The sequence below is a fragment of the Scomber japonicus genome, chromosome 5 (genome assembly GCF_027409825.1).
Source record: "Scomber japonicus isolate fScoJap1 chromosome 5, fScoJap1.pri, whole genome shotgun sequence".
In the NCBI taxonomy this organism is placed as follows: domain Eukaryota; kingdom Metazoa; phylum Chordata; class Actinopteri; order Scombriformes; family Scombridae; genus Scomber; species Scomber japonicus.
In genome coordinates, this window is record NC_070582.1 from 8,631,932 (window position 1) to 8,650,909 (window position 18,978).

At 39.4% G+C, this 18,978-nt stretch overlaps 1 protein-coding gene across 1 annotated transcript; it reads left to right on the top strand.

Annotated features, from left to right (window-relative positions):
* The first annotated feature begins 1,106 nt into the window (after positions 1–1,106).
* On the top strand, positions 1,107–16,530 carry ckmt1 (creatine kinase, mitochondrial 1). The gene is made up of 9 exons (XM_053318548.1): positions 1,107–1,252; positions 6,204–6,402; positions 7,499–7,594; positions 7,793–8,014; positions 9,092–9,177; positions 11,830–11,953; positions 13,287–13,421; positions 14,135–14,260; positions 15,919–16,530. Exons 1-9 carry the CDS (start codon positions 1,107–1,109, stop codon positions 16,030–16,032), a joined length of 1,248 nt encoding a protein of 415 aa, XP_053174523.1. The 3' UTR covers positions 16,033–16,530.
* The last annotated feature ends 2,448 nt before the right edge of the window (positions 16,531–18,978 follow it).

The following is an 18,978-nucleotide window of genomic DNA, read 5'->3' on the forward strand; positions in this document are numbered from 1 at the left end:
TTAAAAGTAAAGTGATATATTCAATCATAATGCAATGAATAGTTTTTATTAAACTTCATACTAATTGTATGGCATAAAGATAAAATCAAATCAGTGTTTTCTGTCCACCCTTTGCCTTAAAACCAATTCACTGGTTCTCTGCAGTACACTTGTGCACAGTGTTTCTAGACACAGTTGTTGTGTATAGGTAAAAACCAGTGTGTAGTCAGGGTCACATTTCAGATGTCTATGAGTTGTTAACAGCTCCACTAAATACTGATTTTTCCCTCTAAACGTCTGAAAAATAAATAAATAAAGATTAGAGGGGAAAAGTGCAAAACCCCTCAGTTTTATCTGCTGACCCTTTGGAGGGGCCCCGACCCCTGAGTTGGGAACCACTGGACTAAAATAGCTAACTGTATATAAAGTAGTGTAAACTAGCTCCACCTCCAGCAGCTACAGCAGTAACATGCTGCTCTAACACTGATGCTTCAGTATTAACAATATATTGTCATATATAATAATATATCAGTCAGAGGGACCAAACCACTACTTTTACTGTAATACTTTAACTACATCATGATAATATATGTACTTTTACTGTAATACTTAAACTACATCATAATAATATATATGTACTTTTACTGCCATACTTTAACTACATCAAACTCATCATACTTATGTACTTTTACTGCAATACTTTAACTACATCAAACTCATCATACTTATGTACTTTTACTTAGGTAGGATTTTTCAAGTGGGACTTTTAACTTATTATTATTTATTTATTTATTTTAAATCTCTATGTTTGTACTTTTACTTAAATAAAACATATAATACTTCTTTACTTATTTAAATAATAGCAGATTTTACTGTATTATTTTAAATGCACATGCTTTTATTTTTGCAGCTAGTCTCGAACCTCCGGTCTCGTGCTGTGTTGCTCCGGTTGTCTTGACGACGCTCTCTTATAAATACCCCTCCCCGCCCGTCACTACTCCATCAGAGGCGCCTCATCAGCAGCGCTCCCATCCACCTGTCCGCTCCCTCCCTCCCTGCCTGCCTGCCTGCCTTCACCGTCCTTTCACTGCCTCTGAAGAGTCACAATAAATAAGAATAAATAAAAAATGGCGAGCAGCTTCTCAAGAATCCTTTCCTCCAAACGGAACATCGGGATCCTGTCGGTGGTCGGTGGCTCCGTTACTGCTGGGCTTCTGCTCCACCGGGACCATGTCAGCGCCGGAACCCCAGCGCGCAGGATGTACCCGGCCAGGTAACTTCACCCACAGCCCTGCTCCACCTCTAGCTCCACCACTACAACAGACACATCATGCATGACCATTATTCAACCTTTTAAAAATGACTCACGTGTGATATATTGTCGTTTAATTGACACAAACTTGGTTAAAATCAGTGTAGTGTAAGCTGATACGTGCAATTTAATAGCCATGAAAAAGGCGGGGTGCTAATTTAATCTAATGTTATAAGAGCCTTCCTATAACCTTGAATTAACACATATGTTTAACTTTAATCATTTTATAGATGCAAAACATAATTATCACATCAATTTACACAGCAGCAATGTAAGTATTAATATATAGTTGCCATATTTTGCAGGATTTGTCCAATATACTATTGTACTCTGACAGAAAAAACGCTATAAAATTAACCAATTAATGAACTGTAGCTCTTATAACACCATCATAGAGGTGTTATAACTCAACACCAATTTTCCAATAATATAGTAATAATGTAATTTAGATGGGAGGAACTGTGCAAAATATGTGTTTTTACAAGTGGTAAAAATCCTATAATGATGTAGGTTGAATACTGCACTGAACATGCAGATGAATTTGAATGCAGGCTGTATGGAAATGGTTTGGATAGGTTTAACCCAGGCATCATATGACATGGAGCTGGGGGTTTTTTCTGTGTAATATTCCTCTAAGATAAAGCAGGATTTTGTCCCCTGCTCCTGTGTATGTGTGCAGATAGAAATGCTCCTGCGCCACATACAGATACAGATATGTGGAGGGGAGAGGAGGAGGAGGGAGGGGGGGTTCTGGGGGGTGATGGCATGTACTGTATGCTGTGAATGGATAAGTAGGAACTGGCTGTGATCAGGAGGCTGAGGATGGAGGTGTACGTGTCTGACTGCATGCTGCATGCATTATAAAGTATACACCCAGATTAGTAAAAAAAAAAAACCTTATCTGCCGGCACATATAAAAACCTTACTGGTGTTACATAATCTAGGATACTAAATAATCTCTTACAGTCTTTCCACAGAAGTAATAAATCATGATTCGTTACTGATTTTTAAGGAAGTAAGTGACATTGCCCTTTTCTCTGTTTGCCCTACAGTCTGTTTATAGCCTCTCTTTATTTCAGAAGTTAAGGTCACCTGGTTGTGATTCAGCGCCCCATGGAAACCAAACAAAGTTGATGGCTTCTTATCAGGCCTTATTGACACAATTCACTGGTTAGCATCTGAAAAAGAGAAAAAAAAAACATGCCTTGAATCCCAAGCCAGTGGGACACGCCCCAAACTTTATCAGATAATACAGCTAGGTTAGTGTAAATGAGAAGATAAGGTAAGAAGAAATCAGATGATCAACTTTATGCCAACCTCTGTCAGTCTGTGGAGGAAAGCCAACACATGGGTTCATGCAATCAAATAATAAAAGCATTAATATCAAATTAGGGCTGTAATTATAACATTATTATTTTATTTTTATTATATTTTTACCCTGTACATTTTCAGAAAAATGCCTGTTAGAGTTTCATAGCGACATCTACAATCATCCATAATCCAAAGATATTCAGTTTACTATCATGTAGAGCTGCAGATGTTAGTCGATCGACTAGTGATTAATCATTTTGAGTGATATTCTCTGATTACAGCTTCTAAACCATTCATATTTTCTGGGTAATTTGGTCTTGTACAATACTAAATTGAAGATATTTGAATTATGGACTGTTGTTTGGTACAAATAAGACATTTGAGGACATGATCTTAGGCTTTGGGAAACAGTTGTCAACTTTTTTTCTATTGACCGATTAATCGATAATGAAAATCGTTAGGTGCAGCCGTGCTATCATGTAGGAAAAAAGTAAGCTTTCTGTTAATGAACCAGTTTATTAACTATTCATTGCAGCCCCGGATCATTTCAGGCTATAGATAAAAGATTTACACTGCAGGTTCATTTTTAATTGATAGCTTCAACAGTATTGGTGAAAATAATGGTTGTTTTATCTGTACTGTAAATAGTTTCTGGGAAATTTCTATTACGATGAAAAAATGTTTGAATATATTTTGGTTTCTTTAGTCCTCTTTGATGATAAACTAAAAACAAAACATTTCAGATTGCATCTTGGGTTTTGGGTTAACAGTGATCCCAATTTTTTTTACAATTTTCTGAAATTTTATTGACCGAACGGATCGATTCATCAAAAAAATAATGAACAGATTAATCAATAATGAAAATAATCATTAGTTGGAGAGGATGTGTCAGCTCTGGCTCAGTTGGCACAAATTTTTAGAGCTGCAATGATTGTTGATTAAGAAAAAATGAGTCGATTGAAAAATTAATCAACAATTTTGATCGTGAAATTATCGTTTAGTAATTATTTTTCACAATAAAATGCAAAAAAAATGTGTTTCTTTGTCGAACATGATAGCTTACTCAATCATTTGGTGTGTTGATCCGACAAAATAAGAAATGTAAAGACGTCACCTTTGACTCTGGGAAATAAAAACAGGATTTTTTACCATTTCATGATATTTTTAAACAAAACGACAGATCAATTCATCAAGAAATGATCCGATTTAATAGAAAGAATCTTTAGATGCAGCGCTGCAGATTGTTGGAGTGCATCCAGTGAGATGATGATCTCTGCTGAATCAGACTGAATCACGCTGAGCTGGACTCAGTGTGGGTGTCCGACCGCCTGTTTTCCCTGCTCTGTATTTCACTGCTAGTGGATGATGTCACAAGCACCGATAATGTCACCCAGCATGTCCGAAAACGACTGATAAGAAGAAAACAGAAGAGAAATGGTCAAATCCAAATATTGATTGATCAATAACGCTTAACAGGAAGAAGAAATCAAGTACCAAGTATGTCTGTCAGATGATTGTAAGGATCAAACATTTTCCTCTCCTGAGAGCAGCTCTGATACATCAACTCAACTAATCAGACTTCATCGCTCTTTTGCCCTAATTTACCATCTATATACCTCACTGTGTAGGCCTGTCACAATAATTATCAACTTATCGTACAATAACGTAATTATCGTCATCATCATGTCTATATATCGACTGATCATATGATACATGGACATGACCTTGTCCTTGACCTTGACCACACTTCACATTAGCAGCTAAGAGGCTACTTTTATAGAGTCTAGTCTAGCGCCCACTCTCCAATCCCCACACACCACCCCTCCTTTGCATTACTATATTATACTATTATATTATCATGATATCAGTGGTATAAAATGACCTCAAATGACAATAATATCCTTTATCGTGATTATTGCTTTTATAAATTGAATCATAGTCAATATAATTTGGCTTTGTTGACAAGAATTTAGAAAAAAACCCTATTTAATGTCAAAGTGAAAACAGATTTCTACAAAGTAATGTCAATTAATTCAAAATATATAATATAAAACATCCATGGTAGTGAATACTTTTTATAGGTACTGTATTATCATTATATCAGTGGTATAAAATGATCTTTAAATGACAATAATATCGTTTATCGCCATTATTTCTGAGACAATATATCGTCCAACAGAAGTAGTCATGGTGACAGGCCTATCGCTGTGTGGACCGGATTAAAATAACGTTACTGTGAGGTAACATGAGGCCAGGGAGCTGAGTTGGCAGCCACTGTGTCTGGATGAATATAACGAGCGGCTCAAGCCTACACAACAATATAAATGGTGTATTTGGCAGAGTCCGTCTATGATTATCATCTTCATATCTTTATAAAACACAACACAGCTGCCAGCTACTGTGTAACTCTAAATGCAGATATATGCAGGGACCACTAAAGCTACTCAGTCCAAGCTGCTGCTTCTGGAGAATGGAGTCTCAGTCAAGTCAAACCTAATTTCATTTCATCCTCGGCCTGAACAGTATTTTGTTTGGATTAAAGCCAATATTTGACAGCCGTCCCTTTCTGTTTCCTTCCCAGCATGCCTAAAAGCCTAACTGATTCATTTTGAATGCAGCGTATCAGTCATTAATCTCCTCTTTTCTTTTCTTTTTTTTTGTTAATTCAGCAATTTTACAGCCCGTCTTCTCCATCGGTAATGATTTAATGGAGTTTTGAACGTCTTATGAAGTTTTTAAACATTGGTTATTGTCAGCCTGTTGGCAGCGGACGACAAGCAGCAGCTGTTCTGTCTGTTAAATCACTGCGGGACTTTCCAGCTTCAAGCCAAAGCATGCAGTCATCTTCATCCTACATGACTGATGATCCTATTCTTCATAGTGCCAATATGATGGATGGCACCTTTGTGTCCTTCACTTCCGTCTATGTCTAATTTAGCAGCCATGATTTTTGCAGTAGGAAGGTCGCAGGTTTAATCCCCGGTTACCTCGGTTACGTGCCTGTTGGACTTGTCCTTGAATTAGTCAGTCACGCTGCGCCTGCTTCAAGGGCAGGGCTCCATGTTTAACCTTTACATGCTGTTCATATTTGAGCATTTCACAGCATTATCCCCCCCCCCCCCCCCATAATTAGTCTCTATACTTACAAATCATTCATGTGTAGCTCATCAGTCGTTAATAAATTGGTGATTAATTCTTAATGAGGCTTTCAGAGAGAGTGTCATCTTTAGGTTTTATGTTTTTTGTTGATGGAGAACAATAATCTACAATCACACTGAAGAGCACTGATGATGATGATGATGATGATGATGATGGTGGATAAACAGTATTTTTGAATGGTGGTTTTTGATTTGAGACAAACGCTTCATCATAGTCCAAGTCTGGTGTATCAACTCCACAAAAACTATTATTTCCATCAATTTTTGTATATTCAGGGTCACATGACGATAAGTTATCACATTTCTGGCTAAAAAGGAAAGTTTTTAAAGTGTTTTTTTTTTTCTCTCAATTGTAAAAATGGGTCAAATGAAACCCTGTACAGTAGGTAAAGGGTTAACCTCTCAATGCAGTAATATGTTATCTGGCTTCTGTATTTGTGCAGTGCGGAGTACCCTGATCTGCGCAAACACAACAACTGCATGGCGAGCAACCTGACGCCCGCCATCTACGCCAAGCTCTGCGATAAGTCCACTCCCAGCGGATACACGCTGGACCAGGCCATCCAGACGGGCGTGGACAACCCAGGTCACCCCTTCATCAAGACTGTGGGCATGGTGGCAGGAGACGAGGAGTCCTACGAGGTCAGAGGTCATTTTGAGCCCTCGTGCACGCTCCCCTACTTTTAGTTAAAAATGATCAAAGCACCACAACTCGATGTATATCTTATAGAAGTCATTTCTGTCCACATGAGTCAGCTCTGCCCGTGTGAAATTGCCAAGTAGAGTTCTCAAGTCATGACCTAACTTCCTCTACACAGATTCTTCTAAGACTTAATCATCAGAAATGATTGGGAAATTGCACCATTTCTTTGCTTTACTGCAACTTTAGAGACTCCAGTCACTCCTCCCATGTCCTGTTTCAGAAGAAGGAGTGTTACAGCACCGAGGAGGGTTAGTTTGCAGCTAGGACAGCTCTTTTGGGATGGCTCAGTGTCTATCTATATTACCACTTTAATTGCCTGCTTCATTTTTGAGGCCACAAATATATCTTTTTAAAGTAGTAGGTATATAAAAGCTTTGTAAGGTAAAAAAAAAAAAAAGGATGTAAAAGCTGTAGATGACCAGAACCTCTTGCCGCTCACAGTGTCTCTAGCAATATAATGTAATAGAGAAGTCATCAGTACTCCCTGCTGTTCTCGTTTTGTGGGTGTTTCTGTTGATTCCTGTCTTATGGGTGTGGTGCTTCTGCTGTAAACTGCTGACTGTAAAAAAAAATACAGTTATAATCCAGCCGGCAAATCTGTGGATTTATAGTTTAGACTCATAATAACACACTCCCTCACCATCCTAGAGAACATTATGCAGTGAATTTTTCCATTATTTGTAGGTTTGAGGTGTTTCGGACCTGGAAAGTCACAACCATTTCTCTGCATCACATCACTGCTATTTGTCAGCTGTCATTCAGACATGTACACATAATCTACATAACACCACTTGCTCTTTCCAAGGTGTACATTAACAGCTATTAATAGATTCATCATGAGACCTTAATCAAGTTATAGTGCCAGTACCTTTTTTTAGCTGACCATGACCCCTGATGTCAGATAAAAAGAGAATGACTCTGTCGGACATAGAGTCGATAATGTCTGCAGTTTTTACTTTTTATAATAGAGTAGAGTCCAACCTATTCTTAATAATGTAAATTATTTAAATAAATACATTTTGTGTCTGTTTTCAGGTATTCGCAGACCTGCTTGACCCCATCATCAAAGAGAGGCACAACGGCTACGACCCCCGCTCCATGAAGCACCCCACCGACCTGGACTCCAGCAAGGTACCGCTCACACTCGACCACACAGAGCTTCTTCCTGTCATGTGACATTGATCCCCATACTGGTACGCTACGTAAGGACAGCAAGGCCAAAAGCAATCAGTCTCTTCTCCTTTTATTGTATTTATCCCTTAGAAACATTCTGCTTATATTCATCTCACTATAACTCAGATTCATTATATTATCATGTCTTTATTTCAGATCCACTCGGGCAACTTCGACGAGCGTTACGTGCTGTCGTCCAGGGTGAGGACGGGCCGCAGTATCCGGGGGCTGAGCCTGCCCCCCGCCTGCACCCGGGCGGAGCGTAGAGAGGTAGAGAGGGTGGTGGTGGACGCCCTCGCCGGCCTGAAGGGTGATCTGAGCGGGAAGTACTACAGTCTTACCCAGATGACAGACAAGGACCAGCAACAGCTCATTGATGTGAGTCATGCAGGAGTGATGATAATGCTGCTGTAGACGTATGAAGGTGTTAAAGTAGTAATATTTGTTCAGGGGGGAGAACAGGAAGAGGTTGAATCAATCATTTTATTCTTGCAATTGTTATAATGATAATAAAGGAAAGAAGGAGGTTTTATTTTCCAAAACTAACATACGTCATATACAGACAAGCTCAGTCTAAAATCATTATAGAGCTGCAACAATTAGTTGATTTATTGAGAAGTCAATTTGTTGATTGACAGAAAATAATATGCAACAATTTAGATTTTTTTAAGCAAATATACCAAAAATGATCTGGTTTCAGCTTCTCAAATACATGATAGTAAACTTATTATCTTTGGATTTTGGACAGTTTATTTTAGACGAAGCTTTTATTAGACATTTGAAGATGTCACTAAGAAATTATAACATTTTTTAACATTTTTCATTGTCATTTATTATTATTTTATAGACAGTTGCAGCCCTAAATCATTTTATATCTATAATGGCTAAGATGGTAATCATAGTTTTATCTTGGATGATCTCGAGTTTTCCTTTAGTTTTTATTGAAACCTGAATCTCTTCTCAGAGGTGGTTTGCATCAAAGTTCATATTAAATCACATTCAGAACTTCAGATGTAGAAACAGCACCAGAGCAGCTTATTAATGCATGCTGTCATATTAAATTATACCAATCTAATGATGGTGTATTTTTCCCAGATTCAGATTTTCTAGAAATACGCACAGCAACAATCTGCAAAGTGAAAGCAGAGTCCAGTGTATGGATTTAATTACTAATGGGTTCACATATACACCTCTTCTTCCCAACAAGTCCTAGAAGAGGGGGAAAAAAACCAGAGCAGACCCATGAAATCAGATGTGGGTGTGGGCCGTGCCCGCAGTGGCATTTTTCTCCGACCCACAATGAAAGATTGACCAGATTATTGAATTCCAAAGTCTCACACCCCCCGTTTTTAATCTTCCTGTGACCAAACTGCACAATCCACGTTCTGACTGTTTCAGCTGAAGCTATTGTTGACACTTTAAGCACTAAGCTTTTGTTCCCTGTGTTTACATCAGGACCACTTCCTGTTTGACAAGCCAGTGTCCCCCCTCCTGACGTGTGCAGGTATGGCTCGGGACTGGCCAGACGCCCGTGGTATTTGGTAAGTAGAACAACCAGGTGGTGCAATGTTTCAGGCTGTAGGTATAAAGCAATAAGTCAAATACAAAATAAATAATACATGAAGAAGAAAATGAGGCAGTTTGCTCCAGAGATCAGAAACACCAGGACATGAAAGCCCCCTGTTTGGGTTTGGATCTTATCAGGTACTGATAGAAAACTCAGTCACATCCTGAGAGCTCTGATTGTATTGAAGTCAGTGAGCAACCAAAGTATTCCATTTTTAATGTTTATTCTGTATTCTGAGTCAACACATTTATGGTTTTTAAAATAGTAGAAAAATATGTTAAACTCCACAAATATGCTTAAAAAGTGTTGATTTAATATGTGAGAAATTAGACCTGTAGTGAAGTCCTGGCAGTACACTGATAAAGGAGAGGACCACTCAGAGATATTCTTGTAAGAAAACATAATTGATTTGGTCAAAATTTGGATTAATGTTCATCAAGTGATAAAACAGACTTGATTTCTTTGTTAAAATGCTGGTTTTATGTATTTTTAAGTTGAGTTTCATCATTTCTCCAAGTTGCTTTTGGTGATGAACATACTGGTTATGTTTGGACAGTGTGATGTGGTTAATAATGTGAGACAGAGACCATTTATGTCTGGACTTTGAGGTGGTTATATCTTGTCTTTTGGAGGTTATTCTGGCATTTTGATACATTAACATTCAGTCGGTGCGGCAACGACTTGTACAAAACCATTTCTCCCTCACTGCGGCAAACTGACAGCTCATCATACAAAAGCAGTATATATGTGTAATCTTCCGTCTATCAAATCAGACCATGCAGCAATGTTTAATAGTCTAATTTGACCTTACATGATTATACATATTTAATAACATGCTCAAATTAAATGAAATGTTATATAATTGATTTTTCGGCCCTCTCATTTGTGATTTTACGGGTCTTTTATGAGCTTGTCCGTTCATTCCTACCACGCCATTGTTACACCAGTACTGTCACGTCCTCTTTGCTGAGCTGCTGCTGGAGGTGGAGGTGTATTAGCGATGCAGACAATGCCCCCCCTCAGCATTGAGTTTCAGCCCGTGCCCAGGAATAGCCCAATGCAACGTGCCAGCCAGCCAAAATCAATCACCAGCCCTCCCTCCCTCCCCCTCCCCTCCTCTCTCCTCTCTCCCTCTGTCCTCTCCTCTGCCAGCCGTGTCAGCCAACTTCTCCTCGCCTTTAATAATTCACCTTCATTTCATCCCTCCATCTCTTCTTTCGGCTCCACTTGCAGCTTTGTCTCCCTCTCTCTCTCTCTCTCTCTCTCTCTCTCTCTCTCTGTCTGTCCCTCTCTGCCTCTCCCTCTTCTTTCCTCCAATTTTTTTTCATCTCCCTTATGTTTTGCTCTACTTTATCTCCGTCTTGGTAATCACTCCCTCCAGCCTTCTTATACTCCTCTCTTGTTTCACTCCTCTTTCACTATCATGTATTTTACTTATTACCGCCCCCCCCCCTCTCTCTCTCTACTTCTCCACTTTTTCTTCTCTGTCAGCTCAGTCCAATATCTTTTCTCAAAGCCTATCCATTACCTTATTAAATCTAACAATCTCAAGGAGGTCAGTAAGGACAAAAAGCTTCTGTAGTGGCTGACTGAGCACATAAATTTAAACTTTATGCCCTGGAGTTTGGCACCAGTGGGAGGGGGGAGGGGTCATTAAAATCAAATTGATTCATCCTCTGGGGAACATGGGTGGATTCAGCAAATGTCACTTTATTTTGATTTGGATTTTATTATTATACGACTTATTTACAAATGTTTAGTGCTTGAGGGAAGGTCAAATCTTCAGTGATTCATATTCAACGTTTCATGAATAGCCACAGCTCATTTTCTTTGTCCTACCTTGTCATGAAGTGTTGGAAATGTGGAAATTGCGTTGTGATAAAGTAGATAAAAAAGAGAGGGGATGAATGTCAATCAAGGGAAGAACGACAGATGGATAAAAGGACAGACCGCCAACTGTGTCTCTAGAGCCTGTCACTCATATACTGACTTATTTCAAGTATTTTAAGATAAGACCTGTGAGCTTGTTTTCTCTATCGTTGACAAACTGATCTTCGTGACTCCGTGTTTCCTATTTTACGAGGTCGCCCAGCTTCCTGAAAGTACGTCATAAAGCAATACTTCACTACAAGGCCAATGTAAGCGGCACAGTGGAGCCTCGGACACTTAACTGCTACTGCACACAAACACAATAAGTCAATGACCCGCAGCAGAAACAAGCATTACCTTCAGTGACGGATGGCTGATGGTCTCTTCTCTCCTCACCAATATCACATGGATCCCCTAATAGAGAAAACCCATTTCCAGTCTCTACTTATTAACTTAGCATAGACACTTCACCCATGTATGCTTCCGAAAAATGCCACTTAAGTATTGATTCAGACTGAAAAAAATATTGATTAGTATCCATTATGTATGATCATATTTGGAATAAGTAAATATGAACACATTTTTGAAAGCTTGAACAAAGAAAAAACTTCTTCTTGAGCTCTGGAAAGAAAATATCTCTTTCTTTAGCTTCCCAATGCCTTCATAGCTTGAATGGGTCAAATATTTAGAACTAATAACCGTAACCTATGAGGAACAATACAGTATAACTCAACTTACCTTTCTTTCCCCTATTCAGGCATAACAATGAGAAGACCTTCCTGATCTGGATCAATGAGGAGGATCATACCAGGGTCATCTCCATGGAGAAGGGAGGCAACATGAAGAGAGTCTTTGAGAGGTTCTGCAGAGGCCTCAAAGAGGTACGGCTGGGTTTTAGATTTGTGTGTATGTGGGTCAGTGACAAATAAAGGTTGGGAAGATGAGTAATTCAGTAATATCCTAAAAAATAGTTTTAAAAGCAGCGTCAGTTTTGTTTAAATGTTCATTTTGTATTTTTGTTGGTTTTATGTCATTTGAGATGGCTTTGCACCAAAAGTAAGACTGAATGCTCTTAAAGTGTCAAATGGTGGAACCACAAGAAAATGATAAATATTAAATATTGTATCTACCTACAGTTTATTTAAGTGTACTAATACAAATAATTATGTCATTTAAAAACATCAAATGAAAATATTGAGCAGGACAAATCCTAAAAACCACCATTTCTTCAAATGATGTAAAATGTATTAAAAACCATAGTGTTGTATTGCAAAAGTGGATTATATTTATTCCACATTGTAGTTCTCATTTATTTTCCTGTATATAATCAGACTGGTTACACCAATTGACACTGAGTTGCATGACGTCATTGACCCACGTGCATGGGCGAAGGGGGAGAAGAGTGAGCTTTTATTTGGCTCAGGTCACACATAGACTGCCCTGTTCAATGTGCAGCCTTGTGTTGGTTGTGCATGACTTAGTAAAGGTAAATAGTGGATCATAATGAACCGTTGCAAACTTTGGCACAGTGGCAGCTGCTGTTGTAACAGACAGGTTCCTCCTGCTGCCTTCAGATGGCTTTATAGGTTTAATCTTCCTAATGTGACGGCTCAAACAGAGTCTAAAAGCATATAATGCATGCTTACAAAAGCAAAAAAACCTGCTTGCAATAGTCTTTTACCCTGCCAGTATAGAGCAGTAGTAGACCTGTAGACACACACTGTCCAAACATATCCATGCAAACATAAATTATTTATCCAAGCGATCCAAGTTCCCCATTAGAGAAAGTGCAGAGGACAAACAGAGCAACATCTGATGCTGCACTGTTGAACACAGAGGACATGACAACCCTGAAAACACACCTTAAAGCCTGTGCTACGTGACCGCTAAACAGTATCAAACACTGAGCCATTGTCGCTATCAGTCCAATCCCAAAAGAGGGGATTGGACTTTTTTTTTTAAGTCAACAACTTTCTATTCTTGAATTGTCAGCTCTGAAAAATACAAAATCAACAACTGGCAACAACTTTCTGTGTATGAGCCGTATGTACACATCCATCAGACCTGCCATGTGTACACATAAAACACACACTCATTGTGATTCCTCTCTCTCTCTCTCTCTCTCTCTCTCTCTCTCTCTCTCTCTCTCTCTCTCTCTCTCTCTCTCTCTCTCTCTCTCTCTCTCTCTCTCTGTCTCTCTCTCTCTCTCTTAAGGTGGAGCATCTGATCCAGGAGAGAGGCTGGGAGTTCATGTGGAACGAGAGGCTCGGTTACGTCCTCACCTGCCCCTCCAACCTGGGCACAGGACTCAGGGCCGGGGTCCACGTCAAACTGCCCCTGCTGAGCAAGGTAACAGAGGAGCTGTAATAAAATGAGCATAATTCCATATTCATACTTAATTATTATAAATATTTATAAGCTGTGGTGGATTTATTGCCCTGAAAAAGCATCAAAGTATTCTGCTCAGTCTGTTATTTAATCCCAGGAGAGGAAAAAAAAATAAAAACATGCAATGAAAAAATGCAACAAAATTAATATTTTCTTCAAATGATGATGCACCAGCAGCAATTTCAGCTTTGGTTTCTTATCATTTATACACTCACTACACTTAAACTATTACACTTGTATGAATGTCACTATATCCCAAAGAGGCTCTATTCTTTGAATCTACTTCAGTAACACTTTATACCACCAAATACTTTAACAATATTTAACTTTAGTAATATTTTCTGAATGTTTAATCATTTTCACTAGAAGAAAAATTATTTCTTAAGTGTTGATAGTAAAATTAAAATAAGCAAGATATTCCTTTATTAGTCCCACAGTGGGGAAATTTACGGTATTGCAGCAGCAAGTGGATAGCAAAAATAGAAAGAGCAAAGAATAAAGAACAATAAATAATAGGTGAGTACACAAGTAATTAAAACAGTCATTGTGAAAAATATAGTAAAAATATAGCAACATTATGCACAAGAGTAATATTGGTGTTAAAAATTGGCTGTGAATTTCAAAAGCACATATTGAGTAACAGTGATTGAAGTGCATCTCCCACATTCTTCCAGGATTCCCGTTTCAGTAAGATCCTGGACAACCTGCGCCTGCAGAAGCGCGGCACAGGCGGCGTGGACACCGCCGCTGTGGGCGGGACCTTCGACATCTCCAACCTGGACCGCCTGGGACACTCTGAGGTAGGAACACCTGAATGGAGAAGCACAGAAATTTAGATTGAGTGAACATAAATGGTGTAAGTGACTCTCTATGATTGATCGCCTGCTGATGTGCTTCCCTGGAGTTGGTAATTAGCCAATAGTACAAATACAGTGTGTGGAGTTATCAGTGAAAAGCCGGGCATTGTGGGAATACTGCAAGCCTGCCCAGCGAGTCCTCCCTGAGTAAATAAAACTATTAACTATGCCAACCTGTAAGCCCTTTTCCTTTGAGAAGCTCACATATGTCGAGGACCGAATGAAGGTAAAGCTGTTTGCTTTTTTCACAGCTGTGCACGAGGAGCAGAGACGGACAGTAATCTGTCTTTGTTATGTCCTCTGTCACGCCTGCTGCGTTAAACAGACTCACGCAGCACAATGCAGCCGTTCTCTATTGTAGTGAGTGTGTGTGATCATGTATGTTATTCAGATTACATAAAGAGCACAAACAAGTATTCACTGTTTCTGTGTCGAGTGCCAAGTACAAATTAGCAGATTGAGATTAACTCATCTGGTTTTCTTACAGTTACGTAATTTAGACATTTTGTTATCGACAGAACAGAAAGCTCGTTGTTTCTGTGCTGCAGAAACAAATCCTGGACTTTGACATTGAGACTGAATTTAGGTGTGCTCATGTGGAGCATTGCTGCAGTCTGACTCCTACACTCCCTCTTCTTGTTTTGAGCTTCTTTTTTTTTTGTAAACTGTGTGGGCTGCTCAGTTCTCCATCACTCAGACAGATGAGCACTCAGGAGAGGAGCAGTCTGAGGGTGGAGTCGAGTGGTTAAAAGATGGAGGGATGCGGAAAGTAAAGGAGGGGCTGCTGGAACAAAGTTCAGGAGGACAGTGATAAAAATGTTTTTCCTCTTCTGGACAACAAGAGCAAATACACTAAATATCATATGTGGATCTTATAAATGTTTCATGATGCTTTAACTCAATATTCAGCTTAAATTGAATACATTTTGATATCAAAAGCAACACACATCCTGTCTCAGGCTGTGTGTTTCTAAGATATTGCATACTGTTATCTGATCTGAGCTGGTTATTAATGTGTGTATGCATCTGAGTGTTTGATCTCATTTTCTATCACACACATCAACCTGAAACTGAATCCCTATTTTATAATCCAGACAGCTTTTAAGGATATAATTGTCTTCGTATATCAGGGTGTGACAGTGTTGCTAATGAAAGATATAAGATTATGTGCTTCTTCTACTGTTCAAATGTGCAACAAAAAAAATCCTGTTTCTTGTGACTTATATGTAGAAACTCTGCAACTGTAGTTCACAAACCTCACAGCTAACTCACCAGATGTTTTAGAGAGTGTTTTTTTTTTAACATAATGTTTAAAGAAGCCATTCCATACTGAGATTATCATCCTCTACACGCTGCTGCCTCCCAACTTGGCAGTCTGACAGTGTTTATATTTTTCCATCTCTTTAGCATCCATAGTTTGAAAGGTCAGGGTTTCTAAATGTCAGAGAAGGCAGATGGCTCAGTGTCTGCTGTACACTTCAAGACGGCTAAAAGATTGCATCATGAACATTTAAGTTCATGAAATATTCAAGTATTTTCTGCTTTTTATGTTCTGCTGATGACTGGAGAGCTAAAAATCTGACACGGTCTCGCCCCTCCAGGTCCAGCTGGTGCAGACAGTGGTCGATGGCGTCAACTACCTGGTCGAGTGCGAGAAGAGGCTGGAGAAAGGCCAGGACATCAAGGTGCCCGCTCCCATAAAGCAGTTCAAGTAGACACTGATCCCTGACCTCCTTTCACAACCCCTCTGGGCACACAAACACATGCACAACCCCCCCTCCCGCCTCCCTCTACCCACCCCTTCCTCCTCTTCCCCACTCTGTGCCCATCATTACGACAAAATATCTATGTCATCGCCTCGTTTCATTACTACCACTTATCTAATCATCCCTCCCTGCCCCACAATATGACTCTCTATAATATAATCAACCTATATTATACGCAGCTATCTGGCTAAACCCAGTCAGAGTCCTCAAGAATACTGCTTTGGGCTTAAGTGCGGTACGGATGCATTTGAAGGTTTTTATCTAACGACTGAAATTCAAACGATGGCAAACATTACTGTCGGCTGTCATAGTGGAGCAAAGATGGCCGCCAGTTTGCCCCCTCTTCGCTGCATGTCCCAAACAGTATCTATGTCTCTGCTCCCAAGGCACTATTCAGCCCAAATCCTCCTGCCGCATGTCCTATACTCAGCCTGCCCCCCCTCCCCCTCCCCCTTCCCCTTTCATTCCCGTGTGTTGATTGGTCATATTATCTGGTGCTTGTATAGTTCATCCATTTGTGCTTTTACTCACCATCGTGGATTGTGTGTACATAGTTTATTTTCGCCGTTTCGAGTGGATTCGAATGTGACTTAAATTACAGAAGACTGAAGAGACTCCAGAGGATTTTCGATACGTTTTCGATGACGCACAGGTGTCAAAATGTTATAACACACACTGGCCGGGCTGGGTTCTGTACTGTAAAAGCTCCTGAAGCAATATCATTCCAGCTCATCACTGAATGTCACACTGTTATGTCTTTTATTAAAGAGAATCATCTATTTAACAGTAACTCTTCCTCCTTTGTCTGTCTCACATTTGTCGATGGAGTTTATTAAGTTACCATGTATAATAATAATAATAATGATAATAGACTTTATTTCGATCAATCAGTCTTTATTTATATAGGCACCAAATCACTACAAAAGTCATCTCAATGCACTTTTCACACACAGAGCAGGTCTACACTGTACTCTAATTTAATTTATACAGACCCAACATTCCCACATGAGCAGCACTTGGCAACAGCAGCAAGAAAAAACTCCACTTTAATGGGAAGAAACCTCAAGCAGAACCGGACTCTAGGTGGGCGGCCATCTGGTTGAAAGGGGGGGGGGGGGGGGGGGGGGGGGTGAGAGGGACAGTAATGGCAACATTTTTGTAGAGCATCTTTCAAACAAGGGAAGTAGCTCAAAGTGGTTTACAGAGAAAAATAAAAAAAATACAATATAATGAAACAACAGCAAATAAACAAATAAAATAATCTGACATTTATTTAAAATAAGTTAAAATGACACTACTTAAATACGTTTTCAGCTGTTGTTTAAAAAGAACATTTTTAAGTCACATTCTCTGACATTAAAAAGTCATAAATGTACCATAAAAAAAGTTGGATATTCTCTGACATTATAAAGTTGCAAATTTACAAGAAAAAAAGTTGGAAAAAAGGTTTTATTCTGCCAAGCAGTCACATTGCATCACTTTGCAACACTGAGACGTTGCTTGTCGTGCATTATGCCTGCCATGGAAGAACTGATCAAAATGTACTTTTCACTTGGGTTTAGCGATAAGGAGATACTTGTGTCACCAACTGTTATAGACATCCATACTTACATAGGTTATAAAATAGAAACACAGGAGGGCCACACATTTATTACTCTTCATTTTTCTGACCACACGTCAATCTCTGCACATCTACATACACTCACTTCCTTCTACTGTGCTATCATCAATTTATTTCTCTTTATTTTGAAGGAGTAGAACGGAAGTGAGTGGATGTGGATGTGCAGAGATTGATGTGTGATCCACCCGAGTTTTTTCTTTTTGTTACTATACTTCCACTGCAGCACAACAGGGAAACACTGATGCTAAAAAAAAAGACTGTAAATGTGGCAGATATCCACTTGGCTAACTCTGAATGCAGAAGATAATCTTGCATTTTTGTATGTGGTTATGAACAGGAATGATGATTACAGTGAGGAAAACCTCTTTCTCCTGTTTTAAGGCAGTCTTGAAAAATTGTGTTTAATTCTTCGGTAATTAATTGGATTTTGCTCAAGCATGGAGCGCCAAGCTTGAAGTAAGTAACCATGGTGACCAAGCCTGAGGAGCATGATTGCGATCAGCGTGGTTGCAGAGCGTCATGTGACAATGTTTAGTCAGAGGAATAAAAAATAAAAAAAGTATGACGCTAGAAATGGCTGCAGGGCTGTGTTCTCGTTTTCACACTGAGCCTTAAAATCTGGAAAACGACCCAATTTCTTTAACTACAGATTTTTTTAGGATCCATTTATAAGGAAGTCCATAAAGGTATAAGTTAGTCTGATCACAAGAACAGCAAAAAAAAAAGGCAAAATTAATTTAATACATGTGAATAAGGGTGAATAAAAACTTTAAAATGTCTGTTTTCTGTTTGGAAAGCAAACGCTCAGATTTCAGTGTTTTCTCTACAGTTCAGGAAACAAATGCTTTGTCCCACTGGGAATGAATGAATGGGCATTTATTGTCTCCGGTGATGAAATGGACAACAATTTTTCCAGTGTTTTGGTCTGGATGTTGACAGGACAACAAGGCGCTCAGTGTTCAGTGAAGACGCAGCTGAGATGTGAAGTGTTGGTGTGGCAAGGCGTCAGGAATCCATCGCTGCTTCTCTCTCCTTCGACGATTTGGAGGAAGGTTTCTGACGTCCTGAATACAGACACACACATCCTACTTCCCTCCTCCCTTTAGAGCATGTCGCTGGCATAATGCTGCAGACCTCTCCTTTCCTCTCCTCCTCCTTGTTCCAGATATGGTTGAGGAGCAGGGTTGCTGTGGCAACTACTTCACAGTGGCAATTGGGGCTCTGATGGGGGAGGGTGATGGGAGCTTTGTGGGTAACAGAAAACAAATCTCTAC